Source organism: Colossoma macropomum, unplaced genomic scaffold, assembly GCF_904425465.1.
Source record: "Colossoma macropomum unplaced genomic scaffold, Colossoma_macropomum, whole genome shotgun sequence".
In the NCBI taxonomy this organism is placed as follows: Eukaryota; Metazoa; Chordata; class Actinopteri; order Characiformes; family Serrasalmidae; genus Colossoma; species Colossoma macropomum.
The window spans coordinates 43,408,047-43,429,359 of NW_023494787.1; the positions used below are offsets into that span (position 1 = coordinate 43,408,047).

General features: G+C 39.0%; 1 protein-coding gene across 1 annotated transcript; it reads right to left on the reverse strand.

Annotated features, from left to right (window-relative positions):
- Positions 1–7,440: 7,440 nt before the first annotated feature.
- On the reverse strand, positions 7,441–21,006 carry shfl (shiftless antiviral inhibitor of ribosomal frameshifting). Its single transcript, XM_036567505.1, has 11 exons — positions 20,992–21,006; positions 20,462–20,644; positions 18,141–18,276; positions 17,938–17,987; positions 17,788–17,826; positions 15,474–15,530; positions 15,095–15,136; positions 14,758–14,913; positions 13,245–13,348; positions 9,362–9,516; positions 7,441–8,502 (listed from the first exon to the last, which is right to left on the reverse strand). Exons 2-11 carry the CDS (start codon positions 20,486–20,488, stop codon positions 8,267–8,269), a joined length of 1,002 nt encoding a protein of 333 aa, XP_036423398.1. The 5' UTR covers positions 20,489–20,644; positions 20,992–21,006; the 3' UTR covers positions 7,441–8,266.
- Positions 21,007–21,313: the final 307 nt, after the last annotated feature.

The window sequence follows — 21,313 nt, forward strand, 5'->3', positions numbered from 1 at the left end:
TGTGAACAAGCAAAGTTTCGGTTTAAGATTTATTTGCAACTTGGTTACAAGTTTAAGTCTAATAAAAACTTGCTTTAAACTCAGATTCACAAATGAGTTTTCCTTTACTAAACTACATCTGTAGGTCTCTGTTCATAAACATAGACTAGCAAAAACAAATTTACTGTAAAATGAAAGTGTTTGTATAAATTCAGAAAAAAGACACGTCAGTCACAACTTGATGTGTACATATTTCTATATTGTGTTCTATTTACACAAAGTTAGGTTAGAGTTGGGAGTTTCTTCCATCATTTATGTTGGAATAGGCATCCCAAACGCTTACGCTGCTGCACTGACGTTTAACTGTATGCTGCACTGGGTCGGTATGACCAACAGGTCAAAACAAGCTCAAAACTAAGTGCGCACTGTGCCCTGATTGGTGTTCTTGCTTTGCGCTTCTTCGTTTTGACATTTTACGTTTTTGTACATGCATAAGCCAAAACGAACGACAGATTTCTCATAATGTAGTGGAGTAAAAAGTAAGATATTTGACTTTGAAATGTAGTGAAGTGAAAGTAAAAAGTCACCCAAAATGGAAAAACTTCAGTAAAGTACAGATACACGAAAAAACTCCTCAAGTACAGTAACGAATTACATTTACTTAGTTACTGTCCACCACTGCCTAACCCTGACCTCAATCCAAAACCTAACCCTAACCCTCATATGTTTTTGATATGATACTGAGAGTCTGTTGAGTGTTTGTTTCATCTAAAAGGACCACTCAAAATAAAGTGTCACTGAATACAAAGATGTGAATGTTTGTGTTCTTAAATGAGACAACAAAGATGACACAGAATGTCATTATAGTGACAAAAATAAATCCCAGTGGTAACTGCTGAGTTTTCTCACATTTCGCTCATTCTGAGTGATCTAAGTGTTTGTTCTGCAGTTTTTTGTGCTCCACCATTCTGAACCTGAACTTCAAAGTGCAGGGCGTGACTGTCACACTGAGCTAACATTGGTCCCAGTTAGCAAAATTTGTCTGGCCCACTTTTGGGCCACATCTATCTGCTATCTGGGGTGTAGCTCTTGCCTCAATCATCAATTTTCGCTTTTTTTTTTCATCTTTTCAACCTGAGAGAAGGAGCCAAACTGAGGTAAGTTATCCACATAGTCGAATATCTACAGTACTTTGCTAACTTTAGCCTTTAGCTTGTTGTCCTCCTCATCTGACAAGTCTTTTCTGTCGGTTGAGTAATCCATTCTCTCCAGTGTAATGATGATTTCAAGATAGTTGCTACATATATATGGCCGCAATACTGTTTTCAGCTTCCTCAGACTAACGTTGGCAATCTGACCTTCTGCACTTAACATTTATAAACAGACTGGCCCCCAAAATCCACCCTGAAGCGGTTGGGTTCTGATATATTAATATTTTTGCCAAAATATATTATTGTCTATATTCCTCTACTATATAAATAGTTCCTCTAGTCTGATTTGCATATTCAATGTATTTTAAAACTGAGTTCTGGAAAAAAAATTCCAGATACCAAAATGAATCATGGTGAAATCTGAAATTCCATGCCGTGTTAAATTACTTCCTCATAGAATTGATTATTTTGAGGTCATAGATTTACACCTGCTTCATTTATTTAATTTACAGTCAAAACAGCCATCAAGAACAAGTTCTTCAGTTATCAGGATATTTCTCAGGGGACAATCCTGATTTTTCATGAGATGATTCGCTTGCAGCCAAAAATAAGTGAAAAACGTGTGATTCTTAAACTGGAGTTCAAAAAATAGATTTAAAAAGATACACAGAGAAAATGGAACTCCCAACGATCCTGCAAAACCTGGTAGACAACCAAAACTGTCCCCATCAGATAAACAGCACTTAAAGCTTTCATCTTTGACAGAGAGGAGAAAATCAAGCTGCTTCAGATCTGAAAATATCCACAGGTGTTTCCATCCTTCCACTGTGAGAAGACAACTCAGCGCTATGAGTCTGAAAGGATGTGCAGTTTCCAAGAAGCCCTCACTGAGAAAAGGAAACAAAAAGGGTGAAAAATTGCAACTCGAACAAAGAAGCTGCTGGGGTTCTCAAAACATTGGACTGACCACCCCAGAGTCCAGACCTCAAAATCACTGAAAGTGTGGGATTACTTTGATAGTGAAAAGCAGAAAATGCAACCAACTTCTAAGACTGAACTTTGGAAGGCACATAAAGGAAAAAGGTGGACATACTCAGTACTGAAAATACTTTCCCTAAACAAATAAATAAATAACATGAATGAATAAAATGAGCACTTAATGGCTGTTTTGACTGGAAAAAACGAAGGGTGGCCTCTGATCTTTACCACAACACTGTATATTTTGTACGGTGATCATGATCAATTGTTTCTGAGTATATTGTGGATAGCATGACTACAGAACACTGCATGTTTCATTACAAAGAGAGCACAGCTGGACCTGTTTACCTGGATTAAGTGCAGTGTAGAATGTATGAATGAATAAAAAAGTATTGATAGTTTGATAGAATTTTTTTAAATGTGGAGCTTTTTGTTTGTTCCAACTTACCAAACCTCGGAAAACAAAATATTGTGACGTGTATCATGTATGATGAAAATATCCTGAAGTATCGTCATGTTACGTTTGCCATGTGGTCCACCCCTACTTCAAGACATACTATGCAAATTTATGAGCATTCAAAAATAAGTGAACTCAAGCAGCAATGCAAAAGCTGCTTTCTGTATGAAAAGCCTGCACAGCATAAAGGCCTTTTAAAAAACAAGGGGTCAAGGCCGGGCAGCAGAATGTGCAGCTGTGCAGACCTCGATGTCCCTCCTACAGAGGAATGGCTACATTCAGCTTACACTTGTGTATTTGTGTAGATTCATGGTGCTGTGAGATGTGGTGTGAGGAGGCTTAACCCACTGTGGGGTTCTAAACTCTCTAAACTGTCTAACTGTAGTGAATTCATTCCTCTCACACCAGATGGCCACGTACAATGAGGCTAAACTCCAGACCTATGCTTTGTATGGAGTCTGAGCCTCTAAATAACAGTGAACATAAGCATTTGTGAAAGGTGGTACACAAAAGAAGGAGAATGTTCCTGAGAAATCATAAAAATAACATGGTGCTATTTAACAGTTAAAGCAGCGAAAGTGCAGTTTTGGGATTTTAAAAGGAACCATACAAATAAAACATTCATTCCAGTTTCTAGCGCCTGCACTGTGGCACTGTTTCTGTATCAGTATTGCTTAAAATCAAGGATATTGCTGCTGTCGGAACAAAACCTCTTAACTCCATTTTTGTCGTTTTTCAGTTTTTGACATAATTTTAAACAAACCTACTGTCCTTTATATTGTGCGTAAATTTTAAGATGGATGGACCATAAGAAATGGCCCAAAATTACTTGTAAAAATGTCTGGTTCCATTGACTTACATTATAAGTAAAGCATGTTTTTTGCTTCTTCTGTAAAGTTACCATTTGTGAGATAAGAGGTTTTGTTCCCACAGCAGCGATATAAAAAGATATGTCAGAATGCAGTTGTTAGAAAATGACCGTCAGAAACCTTTGGTTGGTTTGGAAATTAAAAAGCTAGGAAAAGCTTTGAAAAGCTTTGAAAAGTGGACAGAGCATGGGCAGTCTTCTTAGCTTCCTGCCGGGGCTTCAAACATTTCTGACTGGACACAAAGGCTGCACAGTATGGTGATTATATTGCTACATATTGTGACCGTAATGCATCTTGCAGTTGATGCACTGCACTGGTGAATCAACAACATAACAGTTACTGTTTGTGTCCACTTTTTCTCACCACATTCTGCCGCACTGAGTCTCTCAAATGAAGGAACCAAATTAAACATGTTAAACATAGTAAACAGTCCTATACGCTGCTTGCTGTTGCACAGAGGCTTATAATGAGACTAAAATACAGACCTATGGTTTGTATGTTTTAATGATTTCCAGAATGCTTCGGCCGTCCACACAAGCTAGATCATTAGCTTGCTCAAGTTCATGAGCAAGCTAGATACCTTAGAAAGTAACCTATGAAACATTTGATTGAAAAATTTGCCTTCCTGCTCGACCAATGTGAACGACATCCAATCAAACGTTCCCCCTTCTAAACTTTACTTTCAACCGTTCTATATAAAAGCAAGTATTTTCATTATGTAAAGCTGTCATGGATTCATGAAAGAGTGCAGTTGTTTCCCCTCTACCTTCAGAGAAAGTTTCACATTTGCCGTCTATTCTTTTGATTGGATAAATGCAATGCAGCAGCAGGATTCATTTGCATGAAGCTGTTTTGGTGATTCAAATTTTGCATTGCATGAAGCCACTGAAATGAATAGTGTGTGGCAAGACAAAGCTTTGTTGCATGAAACCTACATGAAACAAATATGCACTTGAGTTGTAAATTGTACAATGTAAAGCATCCTGCAACTCATTTGATACTTGACTGCAAAAAAAAATGAAAGGAAGGCAGTTGAAAGGAAGAGCCTTTCTGTAACCAGCTGTGTTAACTAGCCAGCTAAAGCTAACAGCTGTATAAACAGCTGCTTTTCCTGCATTTACTCTTCTTCAGCCTGCTGTTATCGTGATTTGTGTAGCTAGATTTATTTTCTCCTCTTTTGATGGCCCCCGATTTTACACAGAGCTCAGATCTGCTCGGGATCCAAAGGATGATAATTATTACAGAAGAGGACCGTAGACACGGTCCACGAAGAACTTGTGCTTCTAGGACAAGATGAGCGAGACAGTACAACTGTAATTTTCAAAGGCTTAACATACGAAGAACAGATATCACCATAAACACAAATATATTGTATATAACCCTTAACAGATACATTTAGAAAACAGTTATAAAGACATATAAAGAATGGTAAGCTGGAATAAAATTTACAAAGATGAATTGTTTCTGAATTGCTTTGTGTAACTGCAAAAGTTGCATAGAAATTATGTTGCAGGCAATTCACAACATGCAAAAAATTGCCATGTAAAGCCAGCCAAATAGTTACAGCACACATTCACTTGCACATTTTGTGGCCACATTGCACCATGCCTGATCGAAAAAGCTAGCTTAGCATGTTAAGTACAAACGACATAGACTACTTGCATTCCAACATCCAATCCCATCAAACTGTCACTGTCATCTATTATGTATAAACCAAGTTTTTTTTTTTATTATGTGAAACTGTAATGGATTCAAACAAGAGAAAGACAACCACTATTGCTCCTTTCTACCGTCTTGCCATTCATGCCACAGACTAGTCTGTGCTTGCCCAATTGTCTAAATGCAATGTGGCAGGGATCACTTGCATAAGCAGAAATGTGAAAGATGTTGGCAAAGTTGCAAGTGGACATGTACTGTCCGTTAAAGACTTGACTGCATTGTTTTGACATAATAATTTACTTTTGTTGGACGAAAAGAGCCCTGCGATGGACTGGCGTGTTTTCTGTCTTCTGTCCAATGACCGCTGGGATAGGCTCCAGCACCCTCTTGTGACCCAGAAGCATAAGCGGCTTAGAAAATGAATGTGTGTGTGTGTGTGTGTGGACTAAATGAGCCTCGATTCATCAAAACACTCTCAGAAGCACTCATCTTGATTGGTCAGGATGCTCATCTGTGATTGGTCAACATATTCATAAAATGTTAAACATTAAAAGACTCATTTACATATTGGTAAAATGCCAATACCACGCCAACAATTACAAAATACTGCAGCCCTACTAGACATCGATTTCCACAGAAGAGTTCAGTCAGCAGATCCTCAATTTATTGTAGCAATATGTACAAGAACTAAATATTCAGTCTTGCATAATATCTGAATAATAAGCCTTATGGTTTGTACAATGTGGTAATAACTGCTTGTTATAGCATTTTTTTGCTTGAAATCTTGCTGCACATTTACTGCACAGTGTTCACATAAACCGTTATATAACTGTTCAGCATAAGATCTTACAAAACTGCATCCTGAGTACTTCTCATTGTGGCACTCCATGAGATCAATCACATACAAATACAAGGACCAATTAAATGTAACGTAAACCTATAAATATGAGATAAAATGTAATTCTGTAAGTATCACATTTCAGTGCATTGCTGAAAACATGAAGGTAATCGCTGTTTTGCTGGTTTGCCCGCAGCAAAATCATCAGCCCTAACAGCTGCTTTGTACATACTGTAGGAGAGAGCAGGGCACAAATTAACACAGAGTAAAACATAACATGGAGGTTTTAACACACTCAAAGGGAAAATGAACATGCTTTTGGCTCTTCTCATATTCCCATAGCAACATCATCTGTGAAACAGATATTTTTCAAGACTAAATCTGAAGAACAATAAAAGCAAAGGTTACACATTTAACACCAACATTATTTTTATTACCCTCTTGGTGGCTGTAATATGCCCCATTTTGACGCATACAATCAACTCACAGCAACAGCTAGCCAGGCTAAAGTTCAGCCTCCACACAGTGGGTCTGATCAAAAATGCATTACAAATGTAATAAGTTTAAATTTTATTGTTCTGATATTTACTATTATACTTTGTAGTCAGAAATAAATATTTTTGTGTATTTAAGTTGAAAGGCTCATCTAGGTCAAACCTCAGTGAAATATATTGAATTTAGAGATGCACAATAATCAGAATCATATCGGTATCAGCAGATAATTGCTTAAAATAAAAATACATCAGAGAGATGTTTATACATGAAAGAGATATACCAGGGGTCGGCAACATGCAGCTCCAGAGCCATGTTGTGGTTCCACAGCTGAATTAGATTTGTTGGTAGAAATAAAATATTATATATATATATATATATATATATATATATATATATATATATATATATATATATATATATAAATATATTTTATAATCATAAAATAACAATAAATGGTCTTAAATGCTGGAGTTAATTCATAAATGGTCTTATACACTGCTAATTCACCAACCTTTAACCCTGAAGATCATGACTGCTAGTCACACAACAATGCAGACAGCAGTCTCGCCTATCTAGCAGCTAACGAAAAGACAAAGAGAGGGATTTAAGACGGACATCGATGATTTAGAGACAAATGGACTTAATTGCATATAATCACTCCAGGTGGTTTCCTGATGCGTTTAATCTGCAATGAGAAACTGTCAAACAAGCTGAAGTCAGTTTCTCATTTGAATTTTCCTGTTCCACCTTAAATTGTGCAGCAGTTGCAGAATTCACCTTCTGGCATCTCAGGCACCATTTAAGGTGGAACGGGAAAATTGAAACGAGACGCTGGCGAATGAGAAGCGACTTCAACTTTGCAAAAAATCGAACGTTGAGAGACATTTTACTGCCAGAGATGTGAGAAAAGTGGATATAGCTGAGCTAAAGCTTAAAGCAAAGCAAAGTAAGTCTGTGTTTTTGTTTATATTGTATTTTTAGCCTATACTAGCACATCAGCACATACTGAAACATATTTACAGCCAAGATGGTAAAAAATGATCTCAGTAAAGTGGACATGAAATGTTGTGGCTTCCAAGGTAGTTTGTTTTTTGTTGAAAGGACAAAATGGCTCTTCTTAACGTTTGAGTTGCCGACCCCTGAGATATACGCACAAAAATATCGAATATCACGCAATTCTCATATCGTTGTATCCCTAACTGAATTAATAGTGTTTGCATCCATTTACCAGAGTTTTTTGTGACTGTTACTGCCTTCAGACAAATTGTTCACAGTAGGCACTTTTACAACTGATACAGGGAGTATCTGTAAAGTTGTCTGTAAAAGAATGATTAATGTTTAAAATATATGTAGAATTATTTAGCAATAAATAAACATGTGCTAGGTTGTGCTCCACTCTCCACTACAGTGTAGGTTTGTTACAATTTTTAAATTACAAAGTTTATCTTCCTGTGCAGTGCAACACATAATATGCAATACAGTCCTTCAGTTAAACTGTCCCTGGAGGACAGAAGTATGGAATGGAATGAACAGTTTATGAATTATCAGTGTAGCTACCCAATTACAAGTATACAAAACCGACGGACGCCCTTATTTTTTGTGTATTTTGTGCAAATTGAAATACAAATATGCTGCAGATTCCTGAAAATTCTGGAGAAGTCACTGCTTCTCCAAGAGCAAAGCACTGTGCATTGTCCTCACATGCTTTAAAAGGAAATGCACAGTGTTTTGCATTAAGACAGCAGGGAGGTTCCCTCAGGCTAGAACACATTTACAATCAGAAACCAAGCATTCTTACTGAATGCAACTTTGGCCTGTCGGAGCAGCGGACACAATCGCTTCAGCTGCTCACGCTGTGCCCGCTGCCGCTGCTGTCCGACTCCTCTTGGCTCTCTTCCTCACCGATGTCGTCCATGATGAGATCAAACACCTGCTCCAGCAGGCTGCCCTGGCTCAGGCACGTGTTGACCGTGGAGCCGCTGCTGATGTGGGCCATGCTGGGGTTGACCACCTGTGGCTTCCTGTTCCTCTGCCTGCTGCGAGGGTGGACGCATTCTGTCCCAGGCACATGGGGCTCTACAACAGACAGATCCAGACAGACAAATGAGCCCTTGCAACAAAAAACAGTTTATGTGATATTTTTGGTAAAAATCATATAAGCATGGTTTGGCATTGTTTGATGCCCTGTATTTAAATGAAAGGGGTCACTAAAACCTGAATAAAGAACAGGGTGGCTTTTTAATGCAAAAGGCTGCACAAAAGAAAACAGAAAACGAAATAATCGATCATTCAGAAAAGAGGGGAATGGTTGATATGTTTTTTCATTAGAGGGGCTCAATTGGTAAACAATAAAAAATCTTCTGTTTAAGTAATATTTTAGTGAAATTTATAATTCAGCTAAGACAGGCTTTTGTATGACATGCTGTTAATGTACTGTACTGTGCAAAAGTCAGAGACCGTGCTTTCGTTCATTCAGTTTCCAGTCTAAACAGATATTATGTTATTTATTTTTCAGAAAACATATATTTAACAGAATATTACACAAAAGCCTCAACAAATAAATAGCATTTTTCAGCATCTAGGGTGTCCATTATTGGTTTTTATTACAGCTTCCATTCTTTTCGCGAGACTTGCTGTCAGTTTTTAAAGAAATTTTGCAGGTATATTTTTCAGTCTTCTTCTCATGTCATGAAAAATTAATAACTTGTACTTGTAATAGCTGTTTTAACTGGAAAGTAAATGTATGGTGGTCTCTGACTTTTCCACAGTACTGAACATTAAATTCATAGCACCACTGCAAAACTATAGAACAACAAACATGTGTTGGCTGACTGACTACATTTGGGGTAAGATGTTTAACTGCCCAGTTTGCTGTGCAGTAGGCATGTTTAAACTGTGCAACGCTAATGTCCAGTGAAGGCCAGCAGCATGTTACCCTGTCTGTTGTAGCAGTCCTCAGCCAGGCAGCTGTGCTGTCTTCTTCTAGGGCCTTGGTCCATTGTGCTTCTGCGTGGAGGCAGGATTTGCGTTGGCAGTATAATGCACCGACAGCCGTAACAGGGAGAGCCCAGGTCCATTCGGCCAAACCCCCTGGTAGAAAAGCAGAATGAATCAAAGAATCGAGGCATAATTTGCAATTGTATTTGAGTTAAGAAATTCATTCACACAGCCTGTATATGTACACACATTAGCCTCACTGTCAACATTACTGTGTGGAATACACAGGAATGGATTTTAATGAGCACTAAAATGAGACACTGCATTCCTAGAGAGCCACAGCTTTTAAAGAAACAGCTGTGCAAATTGTGTCATCAAAGGATGCAAGTCCATGTTTGTACACTTAAAGGGGAAAAGATTTGGATCCATTCTAGAAAAACAGATTCAGAACTGTTCACAGTGGTGGTGATAAGAATCAGAGATATGAAGTATTTAGTGCTTTTAAAATCTACCTCACAGAATGTATTTCATTAAATGGTTACAAATGCACTGCTTGATGTCTGAGACACTGTTTTACAGTAGTTCTGAGATAAGGCTTTTGCCTAAAATGTATTTTTTAAAAGGTGGAGCGATACATGCAGGGCGATGTGAGGTGGAATAATCCCCAAAGGAAACTTATTTTTTCAGATTTACCACTATTTTACCATCATCAACATTACATATAAAAACTCAGACATGCATAGGTTTACTGATGGTTTTGGATGATACATTAAATTTCTATATTTGCCATGCTTTTATGGGGCACAGTCATGCTGGAACAGAACAGGGTCTTGCCCAAACTGTTCCCACAAAGTTGGAAGCATACAACAGTCCATGTGTAATGCTTCAGTATACAAATGTCTTGGTCTGCTGAAGCATTAAGATTTCCCTTCACTGGAACTAAGGGGCCTAGCCCATCCCCTGAAAAACAACCCCATAGCATTATCCCTCCTCCACTAAACTCTACAATTGGTACAATGCACTCAGGCAGATAAGACTGCCAGATAGAGAAGCGTGATTTGTCACTCCACAGAATACGTTTCCACTGCTCCAGAGTTCAGTGGTGGTGTGCTTTACACCGCTCCGCCCCACACTTGGCATTGTGCATTTTGATCTTAGACTTGTGTGTAGCTGCTCGGCCATGGAAAATTTTGTGAAGCTCCTAACATGCAGTTCTTTTGCTGACGTTGCTTCCAGAGGCAATCTGGAACTCTTTTGTGAGTGATTCAACAGAGGGACAAAACTGACTGACTGGCATCCTCTGAGTCACTGAGTTCTTCAGTACGACCCATTCTACTGCAGTGTTTGTCTATCTAAGCTATGTGCTTAACTTTATCCAACTGTGAGCAATAGGTGTGGCTGAAACACCTGAACTCAATAATTAGGAGGGGTGTCTCAACACTTTTGTCTATATAGTGTAATTCCCAAACTCTGTTAAATATCACAGAAAGAAACTGAAACACAAATTAACACAGGCACCCGGCCCAAAAAACATGACACATTCTGAACCGTGGGCCCATTGTACCGTTGCATCCTTGGGGAATAGTGATGGCAAGTCAACACAAGCATGTTAAAAATAGTACTGAAACGGAGGGTAGATGTTGTTTAGTCTGTGTTCAAAGATTCCACTGTTAGCACAGATGCCAAAAGTGCTAATGTTTTGCAATGTTGTTCATATTGTGAAATTTAAATAAAAATATGACTAAAATATTTTAATGCAATCTATCACTGAATAGATTCTCATTCTTCTGAAATGTTTAGTCATAGTGTGTATTTAATATGGGATTTTAGGAAGCAGCATGTATATATAGACAACAAACTGGATAGGATGGCCAACACAGAGGTTGTGTACAGGAAGGGGATGAGCAGTCTCTACTTTCTGAGAAGGCCCAGGTCCTTTAATGTGTGCACCAAGATGTTGGTGATCTACTACCAGTCTGTTGTTGCAGGTGCTGTCTTCTTTGCAGCAGTCTGGTGGGGAGGCAGCATCAGAGGGGGAGATGCAAATAAGATCAACAAACTGATCAAGAAGGCTGGCTCTGTCTCAGGATGCTCACTGGATGGTTTTGAGGTGCTCGTTGAAAGGAGGTCACTTAATAAACTCACTGCTATCCTGAACAATACAACACACCCCCTCCATGACCTACTGGTCACACAGCAGAGCACCTTCAGCAACAAGCTCATTCCACTCCGCTGTAGCAATGAACGGTACAGGAGGTCAGTCGTGCCAAAAGCGATCGCGCTGTACTACACCTCGTCACTGTACCAGGACATTATTGTACATTGAGCCACTCATATTGCACTGCCACTTTGTTTAGTTTGTTTATTTTGTGTATCTTATGTCATATCATACAGCCACAATAGAAGTACTGCTGCAATAGAAGAATTTCCCTCTGGGATTAATGAAGTAATCTATCTATCTATTTATCTATCATAAACACAATTTCAATTTAGACTTACTGAACAAATAACATTAGAATATGTACATTTGTAAATATTCAAGAGGTATGGATGTTAATCTTGTTTTTCATATTAAGGAGATATGATATGAGGTAACATGAGAACATGTTTCCCATGAAAATTTCAATGAGGAAGCTGGTAATATAAGACTGTTTCCAAAAATGAAAAAGAGGGAACACAGAGGCTTGGAAACAAAGGGCTACTTTCCAGAAATTTCAGTGAGAAAATAAAGGGCCTGAGGAGCACAGAACCCTGGGAACACATGAATGACCCCTCCAGTGCAAAACTAAAGAACTAAACTTTGAAAACTAGACTGAATGAATGCATTTGTGGTAAAGGAATTTTTTTTATTTTTCACCAAACCACTCCTAACACGCCTAGGCAAAGTATTTGTTAGCTAATAACCAGTCATATGCAAAAGTTTGTGCACCCCGGTCATATTATGTTTCATTGATTTTCTAAGTGATTTTCTCTCCTTGACAGAGAACACCTTTCTGCACATTTTAATGCAAAATTACTCTGTATTTGCTGAATTTATCATACTGAGATAAAAAAACATGGCCTGTGCAGTAGTTTCAGCACATATATATATATGTATATATATATATATATATATATATATATATATATTTTTTTTTTCAATTTAATCAAAAACACTGTAAAGTCTCTGTCTCCTGCTCAGCCACCCCCAGCCACCAGAGGGAGACAAAAAGTAGAACCGGGCTGATTAGGACTGATGATGATCAGCTGTGCTCACTCAATTTAAGGAGATTTAGGTTTTGTGGGGGGAAAGATAACAAAAGTGGGGGGGGGGGAGAAGGACAAACAAAAGAAACGCTAGAGCGTTCAGAACAAAAGAGAACTTCAGAAAACTGCAGGGAAGGTAGTCAATAAAAGGGACATAAGAGTATGGTGTTTTTCTTTTTTTGTTTTTTTTTCCCCTTTTTATATTTTTTTTAAATACTTACACTGGGGGTTTTACTCGAGAGGACCAAAGGCCCAAGACCCTTAGCTCAAGAGAGCAATACCAAAGGTTACCAGCTTGGTCAAGGGTCAAGTGCTCACAGCAGCATGAACTCAGGACTGAGCAGGGACCCGTGTGTGTGCTCTCCTTAAATTGAGTGAGCACAACTGATCATCATCAGTCCTAATCAGCCGGGTTCTACTCTTCATCTCCCTCTGGTGGCTCCCTCTGGTGGCTGGGGGTGCAGGAGTGTTAACTTATTTTTACTTAGAAAATCAACAAAACATTGACTGGGGGTATTCAAACTTTTGCATCCGACTGTATGAGCTGTATGTGTTACAGCAGGGAAATCTCTACATTGCTGTGACCCTCCAGGGCCTCAGCTCAGCACACCTGCTCTTTCAGTACTTTTACTTACTTGAACGATCGAGAGCAGTTTGGACAGAAGAACTCTGCAATGCCCCACATTTTGTCCGGTGGCACTGGGTCGTATTTCTTTCTGCATCGATGGCAGCGAGACACCTAAAAAAGATCCCAGCCCACATGTTAACAGTTTATGTACTCACATTACTCTGCTTTGAAATCATCCCACAGCATATCAGCTAAATAATATGCCTCCATCTAGTCGTAGGCATCAGTCTGAATGAGTCCCAGTTTAAACAGACATTATACAGTACCAGTCAGAAGTTTGGGCACACCTGAAAGATTTTTGTTTCAGAATCTTAGAAACATTTTGAACAAATGCTTGAAATTTGTTTTAAAGAAAAATATGAATATTGGTTTCTTGAAATGCTCCCAAAGTAGTTTCAGCAGCTAAGAAGGTCTCTTTATACATGTATCTTCAGAAAGTCTGTTGGAAAAGCATCTCAAGTGGCTCTTCATGAAGCTGCTTGAGAGAATGATAAGATTGTGAACTTTAAACAATCTAAAATAGGTTTGTAATATATTTTTAGTAGTTCAATAAGTGTTATTTCATTCTTGTGACATCTTCACTATTATCCTAAAATAGTAAAAATAAGGAAAACCTTTCTACAACTAGGTGTGTTCAAACTTGACTGGTACTGTATGTGTGAGGTAGAAGTGACGTATAGGTGACAGATATATGTTATATATGCTCTATATCCACTAGAATCTGCATATACTGACTATGAAATGCGTAATAATTTCACCTACTGTTATGTTGTATTATGTGGTAAAATTTAGGGCTGTCACGATTACTCGATTACTTGATTACTTGGTTAAAATAATTTATTCAAATATATGTTCTCAATCAATCTGCTTAGTTCACATGTGAATTAAGGCATGTATTACCACTCCATGCTTTAGTTTACATGGGTGAAAAAGAAGAAACTCACACCAGCAGGACCTCACTAATCATGTCACGTATGCTTGTAATTGCAAATTACATGTATTTGAGATTAAATTAATTGTTTGCTGTTATTAATAATTGCTTATGTGCTTATAAAGTGAATGGTCCTCTTTAACTATGTCTAGGCTGAGCAGCTCAGCAGGCAGCTAACAAGCTAGCAGTAACATTTAGAGTGAATGTTTAAGTAGAACTGGCATAAGAAGTCTTAAACCCTGTGTGAGAAGTAAATGTACACCACCGTTAGCTTGGCACTAACATTAAACTGAAATTTTAAACTAGTATTAAAATAGCATTGTAGTCGTAATACTCAGGTGACTTTTAACATGACTTTTTTTCATTAAGTTCTGCTAGGTAATGATATGTGGATAACACTTAGGATTATATTTGAAGTTAAACATTTATATTTGAAGTGAAGCTATTTATATCGCTAGCTACAGTCAGTGTTACCTTGTTATGTGCTGCCAGTGTGCACAGTCTTGCTAAGCTTGCTAAGGTGACCGTGTCAGATATAATAGCTGCTACTTCAGACTAGAATACTGGTGTGAGGATTTGTGGTCTTTACCCTTTTTCTCTGCGGCACTCGTCGCCACCACACCTGGTCACATGTCGGGCAGGCAAACTGATGGATGTCGGAGGGCATTTGGTTCTTCTGTGCCTGATCAAACATGCGTTTGTTCTTCTCGGTCAGAGGCAGGATACGAAGATGCTTCCCAAGCTCCTAAACACACACACTCACACCCATAAGCTTAAACATGACAACTTCTAACATCTGACATGTGAGGTAAAACGTGCAGCAACCATTGTTTGCCTTTAGTAACCTCAGATGTTTTCATAAAGCTGCAGAGGTGTTTTACTGTTTGAAAAAGCAAAAGACTGAAAGTGGGCTTTAGGTGACTGACCTGTATGTCCTTGTCCTCTTTGGGCCCTTTGTTTGTTTTAGACTGCAGAGAGACAGAAGGGTTTAGGCTGGTGCTGGTGCTACATCGCTTATATTAAAGGTGCAGTGTGTACGTTTTTTTTTGTGTTGTGAGAAGTTTGAGAACCCAAATTGTCCCAAATGGACGGTCGTACTTATTATTTGGCACAAAAAAGCAGGGGAGGGTGGATCCTTCTCATCAAAGAAATGAAAACATGGCAGCCACCGTAGGTTCTACTACACAATTGGTGAGGAAGGGCTGAAGGGGAGGTGTTGCAATCTGAAACCAACTGACCAGATGCCACTAAATCTTACACACTGCTCCTTTAAATTACACAGTAGAGTCTGACAACTTTACTTACTTTGTCAGAGCGTCCAGAGTCATCACTGGCTCCTGATGACCTCGCTTCCCTTTCACCCTGCAGTTTTGATGATCAAATCTCAGACATTACAACGAAGCAATTTTTCACAGAGTAATTCATTTAATGTGAAGTTTACACAAATTCCCCCTTAGCCCATATGTTGTTTATCAGCCTGGTTTGCTTTGTTTTGCACTTGAGCTACAAGGCTAATGTAGCTAACAAGAAATGAAAACTAATGCTGCGGTTAGCTTGGAAGTGGAAAGCAGAAGGAGCGAATTGTATCATGACCTTTGTGTGTTTAAGCTAAAAAGTGTGAAAAACAAGGGCACTTCCAAAAAAGCAAGTATTGTTAACAACAAGCTAGCCAGCTAACGCTAGTGATATTCTCAAAACGGTGAACTGTAAGGTCAGTGTTATATATAGCCCACTACTGTGTTTGTGTGATGATCTAAAACAAACATTATTCAAAGCAGAGAACTTTATCGCTGACTAGACGTCATATGCTGAGATAAGACCTTTTCAAACAGGAATTCCCAGTTAAGAGGCAGTTTTCTTAGTTTTTTCTAGTCCGAGCTTCAGTCGAACGCACCGTACCCCACAAATTAGCATCATGCTAACAGCCTGCCTAAATCATCACACACTTATTTCAAACCTTGTGGAGTTATTAAGTAATCTCAAACTGACTTGCTTTCTGATACTATAATATCACGTTATGTTATCTATAATATGCACAAAAGTGCATAGCTAAAAATAGCAGTAGCGGTCTTCTTGAAGCTCTGCACTTTTGTACATTTTGTCCATGTCTTGGCTGATGGCTTAGTCAAAAATCTAATTTGCACAATTTTCCCATTTAGTCGATCAGCCAAGACATGTTTGGTGTCCATAGTTTGCTTCTTCCCAGACAGCAAGAGGATAAAGGGCCACTGTTGGCGTGCTGACGGCAAAGCTGCTGGACCACTGGACTGGCGTTTACGGGAAGCCCACTGGTTAGCTGTGCACTCGAGCTATGGAGCTAATTGTAATGACGGATTTCCAAAAACGAGAATTTGTTTCTGTAGACTAAGCTGTTCTGCAAAGCGCTCCAGACTTACAACCATAACCATACATGTCTTGTTTGAAACTTCCTTAACCTATAAATGTATGAATTACACCATATCTCTAATGTTAATCATATATATCTATTGGAATCGCCGAAGTATAAAAATGCTGTCCTGAGTTTGTGAGTTCAGACCTGCCTTCAACAGGGTGGTAGTATGAGGGAAGACCGATTGAGGGAGGGGGGAGAACTCTGAGAACTTGGGCTGGAGTTCTGGGCAGCTTCTGCCTGTAGCTAGAAGGCCAGACCCCCCTCATAGCTATAGTAGGACTGATGTAGGACTGAGGAACAGGGAGGAGATAGGGGGGCAGTGGGGAGTGTGAACCCTTCGCCATGGGAATGGAAGGTGAGGATGTGAATTTATAGGATGGGAGACTGGAAGAAGGAGGTGTTTCAGGCATGTTCTTCCCCCCAAACTTCAGTTATAACATACCTACATTGTGTCTCTGAATTTTGATGCTTTTGTGTCATTTTTTCTCTGATACACTCCTCGAAGCTTCCAGAGAGAGCAAACAGGTTCAGTGGAGGGATCAGAAAGGGACAAACAAGAGAAATTCCCAACAATGGGAATGTTTACCCCGTCTAACTGCACACTTGCCTTAAACCGTGTTGAGTTTTTATAAATGTCAAATAGACTTGCTTAAGTGGTTGCTGACGCTGACATACTGTGATGCTGTGGGTCCTTTCCCAGTCACCATTTCACTCGGTCACTTTGTCGGTATTATTTATTATACCATATCACTGCTATGGACAATAACACTAAATATCTCTTTAAAATGAATATATTTTTTCTCAGATTATCCCTTGTTTAATATATTTGTACATAGCAGAGAGCTCTTCTACGTATGTCCCTCCTGTCTCTATATTTTGTGTATATTTAATATTCCAGTTATAGTATTTTCTTTTGTATTTTTACTTTGTTTTGTCTGCACTGGTTTTTAGTACGTATATCATGCTGCCCTGCGATTACCTGAGCCTTACCACAAGCATTTCAATGCATGAATGTCCTGACATGTTGTGCAAATGACAAATAAACTTGGAAAACTTGGAAACTTGTTAAAATGGAAAAAGTATGTTAGCATAGCAACTGCCATTTTGAAGCTTGAATTTTGTCCATACTTCCCATTTTGAATAACAGAAAAAATGCCTAAATTTGATTTCTTTTAAACATCCATTTTAAATGCTCAGGTGGTGAAAGGAGGCATGTGAAACTGTTACCTGTTCTCTTTCCTCAGCTTGCAGTTTCTGAACAACATTCTGAAAGTAAGCAGGAAATGCATTCAGTCTTGTTTCACTCATGCAAAACAAGCTCTGTGCATCCTATAATTGTATTTACATGTCCTGATCCCAAGTGAGAGGGCACCTTACCCTAACAACTGGGTCATTCTTCAGAGACCATTTGTCCTCTTCATCCAAGTCTGTGTATTAGATAATGCATGCAGTAGAAGGGAACACAATGCATGACACGGGTGCTATACTGCTGTTACGAAGGAAGTAAATTACATCCAATGCAATTTCAAAGAAGCAGAACAGGTTTTTTCTGAACACACCCAAACATCCCCTCCCTTTACCTCTGTCTTTCATCAAGACAATCTCCATGGCGACCATTCGGTGGTCATTTCCATAGCGTTGCATGAGTAAAGTCGCTTTGTCCACTGGAATTTTCCCATGGAACTTCTCCCTCAGTCGCCTTACGCTTTTTTCCAACTGAGTCAGCAGAACAGAGCAGAGCATTCAGATTCATGTAGATATGCTTGAGCACCACAACAGAGCACTTCACAGTCCACACCTGTAATAACTTCAACACATATACAGTAAGTTCAAAGGTAACAACCTGAGCAAAAGGCTCTTCACTTTCTATTTCTCATTATCGGCTTTTCTTAGTTGGAAATCAAATAAACATAAAACCCATGGAGTTTTCCTGTCTGACAGGTTAATAATTAAAGTCCCTCATATTATGTGGACAGGTTACCAGCTACTAGCTGAACATCTATTTTATCTCCTGTTGACGAGTAACTATTAAATACACAATTAACATTAAGGGAAACTTCACTGATGTTTCAAAACGGCTCTGTACCCTGATAGCAAGAGGATAGCGGACCACTGCCGGCCCGCCGATGGCAGAGCTGGTGGTCTACTTGGGTTTTGCTCAGTGGCCCACCAGTGGATAGGCAGAGTAATAGGCAGTATTCCACTTACCATCACTCATTTTCCACTCACAGTCTAATTTACTTATTTTTCCTTCGTTTTCTTTCTTTATTTATACTTTGTAAATTATTTAGTAAATAATTTGAATCTAGCACAGTGTCAGCAACATTTTCTATAAAATCATTTTATATTAGGCCTAGTCATTATTTTTTTCTCTCAGTTGTTTGCAATATTTTTCTAAGCTTATTTTCTAAAATAAAAGTCTCTGTGCATTTAAAATCTGTTTGGGGAGATTAAAAAACAGTCAGAACTTGCAGGATGCAGGACAGTATGCAAGACAGTAAACTGGTGGTCCAAGGGTGGACCAGAAATGGCAAACAGTCAGCGGGGCGCTAACCTTATGAAGCCAGCGGACCAATATATGCTTGTTATCTGGGTAAATTAATCTTGGTGATATAAACAATGTCATGAAGACTGTTTTATATGAAATGGTTAACTGTAGAGAAAATGAATGACTCCGATGATCATTTACAGTGGTAGTGATAGGAACCAGGGGTTTTGACATCGACAGCACAAATATAGCCATTTTATTTACTAACCAAAACCACCAGTGAGCCTACGTGTATTTTCTGAGGGTTTATCTGTAATGTTGAGAATGATAAAACCAGAAAATTAAAAAAAAAAACAAAACAAAAGAGTTTTCCCTGGGCACTATTTTGCCTTCCACACCCCGCATGCACTTTTCTGCCTACATACAGGCCAAAATCTAGCAAAAACTACTGTAAGTGAACGCATCAGGCAATATATCCATAAGCATTTTGAGTAATATGTCATGTGATGTAGCTTTCAGTGACATTAAAGACCAAAAATATCCAGCCAACAGCGTCCTGTGAGCACTGATGAAGGACTAGAGGATGACCAACACATACTGTGCAGCAGCAGATGAGCTATCATCTCTGACTTTACATCTACAAGGTGGACCAACAAGGTAGGAGTGTCTAATAGAGTGGACAGTGAGTGGACACAGTGTTTAAAAACTCCAGCAGCACTGCTGCGTCTGATCCACTCATAATAGCACAACACACACTAACACACCACCACCACGTCAGTGTCACTGCAGAGCTGAGAATGATCCACCACTCAAATAGTACCTACTCTGTGGTGGTCCTGTGGGGGTCCTGATCACTGAAGAGCAGGATGAAAGTGGGCTAACAAAGTATGCAGAGAAACAGATGGACTACAGTCGTGCTCCTATATAGTAAGTGGAGCTGATAAACTGGACAATTTGGTTGCAGAAACAATGATGTGGTGTTAATGCTATGACTGATCGGTGTATATAATAAATACATACTGTAAAACATCAATATGTCCAAAACATTAAGAACTAACTGCAACTATATTTATCTCCTCCATTGTCTCCCTATTAGACACAAAGGACAACAAGCAGAAGTACTTTATAACGGGTACATACATGAACTAAGACGAACTAGGCCTACAAATCACACTCACATACACTTCAAGATGTAAATAAAGGACCGTATAGCAACCTTTACTAAAATTTCGCACTAATGTCATGCACGTATTATGTTATTAGGCACACAGATCAAGCATTTACGATTTCCGTTCTGCTTTGTGGGTTTGACAGCTGTGTGTATTTGCTTAGTTTCAGCCGTTCTGGACCTCCATTGCGGACTACATAACGATTTAAACCCCTTTTAGAACAATTTGTAGTAATACAGCTTACCTCCACTTCCTGCTGAAAACGACTCATTTCTCAAAGTCCGTTATTCTTTCACAACAGCAAAACCAGAAATGCGTCCTGAAATGTGTGCAGGTTCGTTTTCCTGGTCTTCACTCACAACAGATCACTTTCGGTTTCCAAACCGAGAGCGCTTTCAGTAAACCACCACCAGGTGTCGCCAAACGCCTATTAAAAAACACACGAAATGATATTACTCAAACAGACGAAGCTGAAGTCAGCGTCTGAATCGCCAGCTTCTTGTTTGGATTCTCCCGTTCCACCTTAAATGTTCGACCTTAAAAGTTACTCAAATCAAGACAAAATTGAACTCAGCTTCTTGTTCGGAATTTCCCGTTCCACCTTAAATGTTACTCAAACTGGCAATGCTGAAGTCAGCGTCTTACTCCCCAGCTTCTTGTTTGGATTCTCCCGTTCCGCCTTAAATGTTCTACTTTAAATGTTACACAAATAAAGACAAAGCTGAAGTCAGCTTCTTGTTTTGATTTTACCGTCCCACCTTAAATGGTACTCACATAAAGACGAAGCTGAACTCAGCTTCGTATCCGTCAGCTTCTTGTTCGAATTTCCCCGTTCCCGTTTTTGACGAAGCTGAAGTTGGCTTTTTTGAAATTTCCCGTTCCACCTTAAACGCTGCAGCAGTTACCCCTGCGTAACTGCTGCACCGTTTAAGGTGGAACGGGAAAACTCAAAAAAGCCAATTTCAGCTTCGTCAAAAAAGGCTTATTTGATAGACTGCTAAATGGCCTAAAAGGCTTCATTCTCACTTTAAGAGACTGAATGAGTGTGATCCCGCTTTCATATATCATTTTTAACGTACACCCTCGAAATCCTTTG

Bases quoted from the DNA above. Each gene is read 5' to 3' on its own strand.
- shfl (XM_036567505.1), bottom strand. From the start codon at position 20,488: ATGAGTCGTTTTCAGCAGGAAGTGGAG. The intron at 18,277-20,461 runs GTAAGCTGTATT...CTGCTGACTCAG, and splicing joins GTTTTCAGCAGGAAGTGGAG to TTGGAAAAAAGCGTAAGGCG. The intron at 17,988-18,140 runs GTAAAGGGAGGG...TCTAATACACAG, and splicing joins TGTCTTGATGAAAGACAGAG to ACTTGGATGAAGAGGACAAA.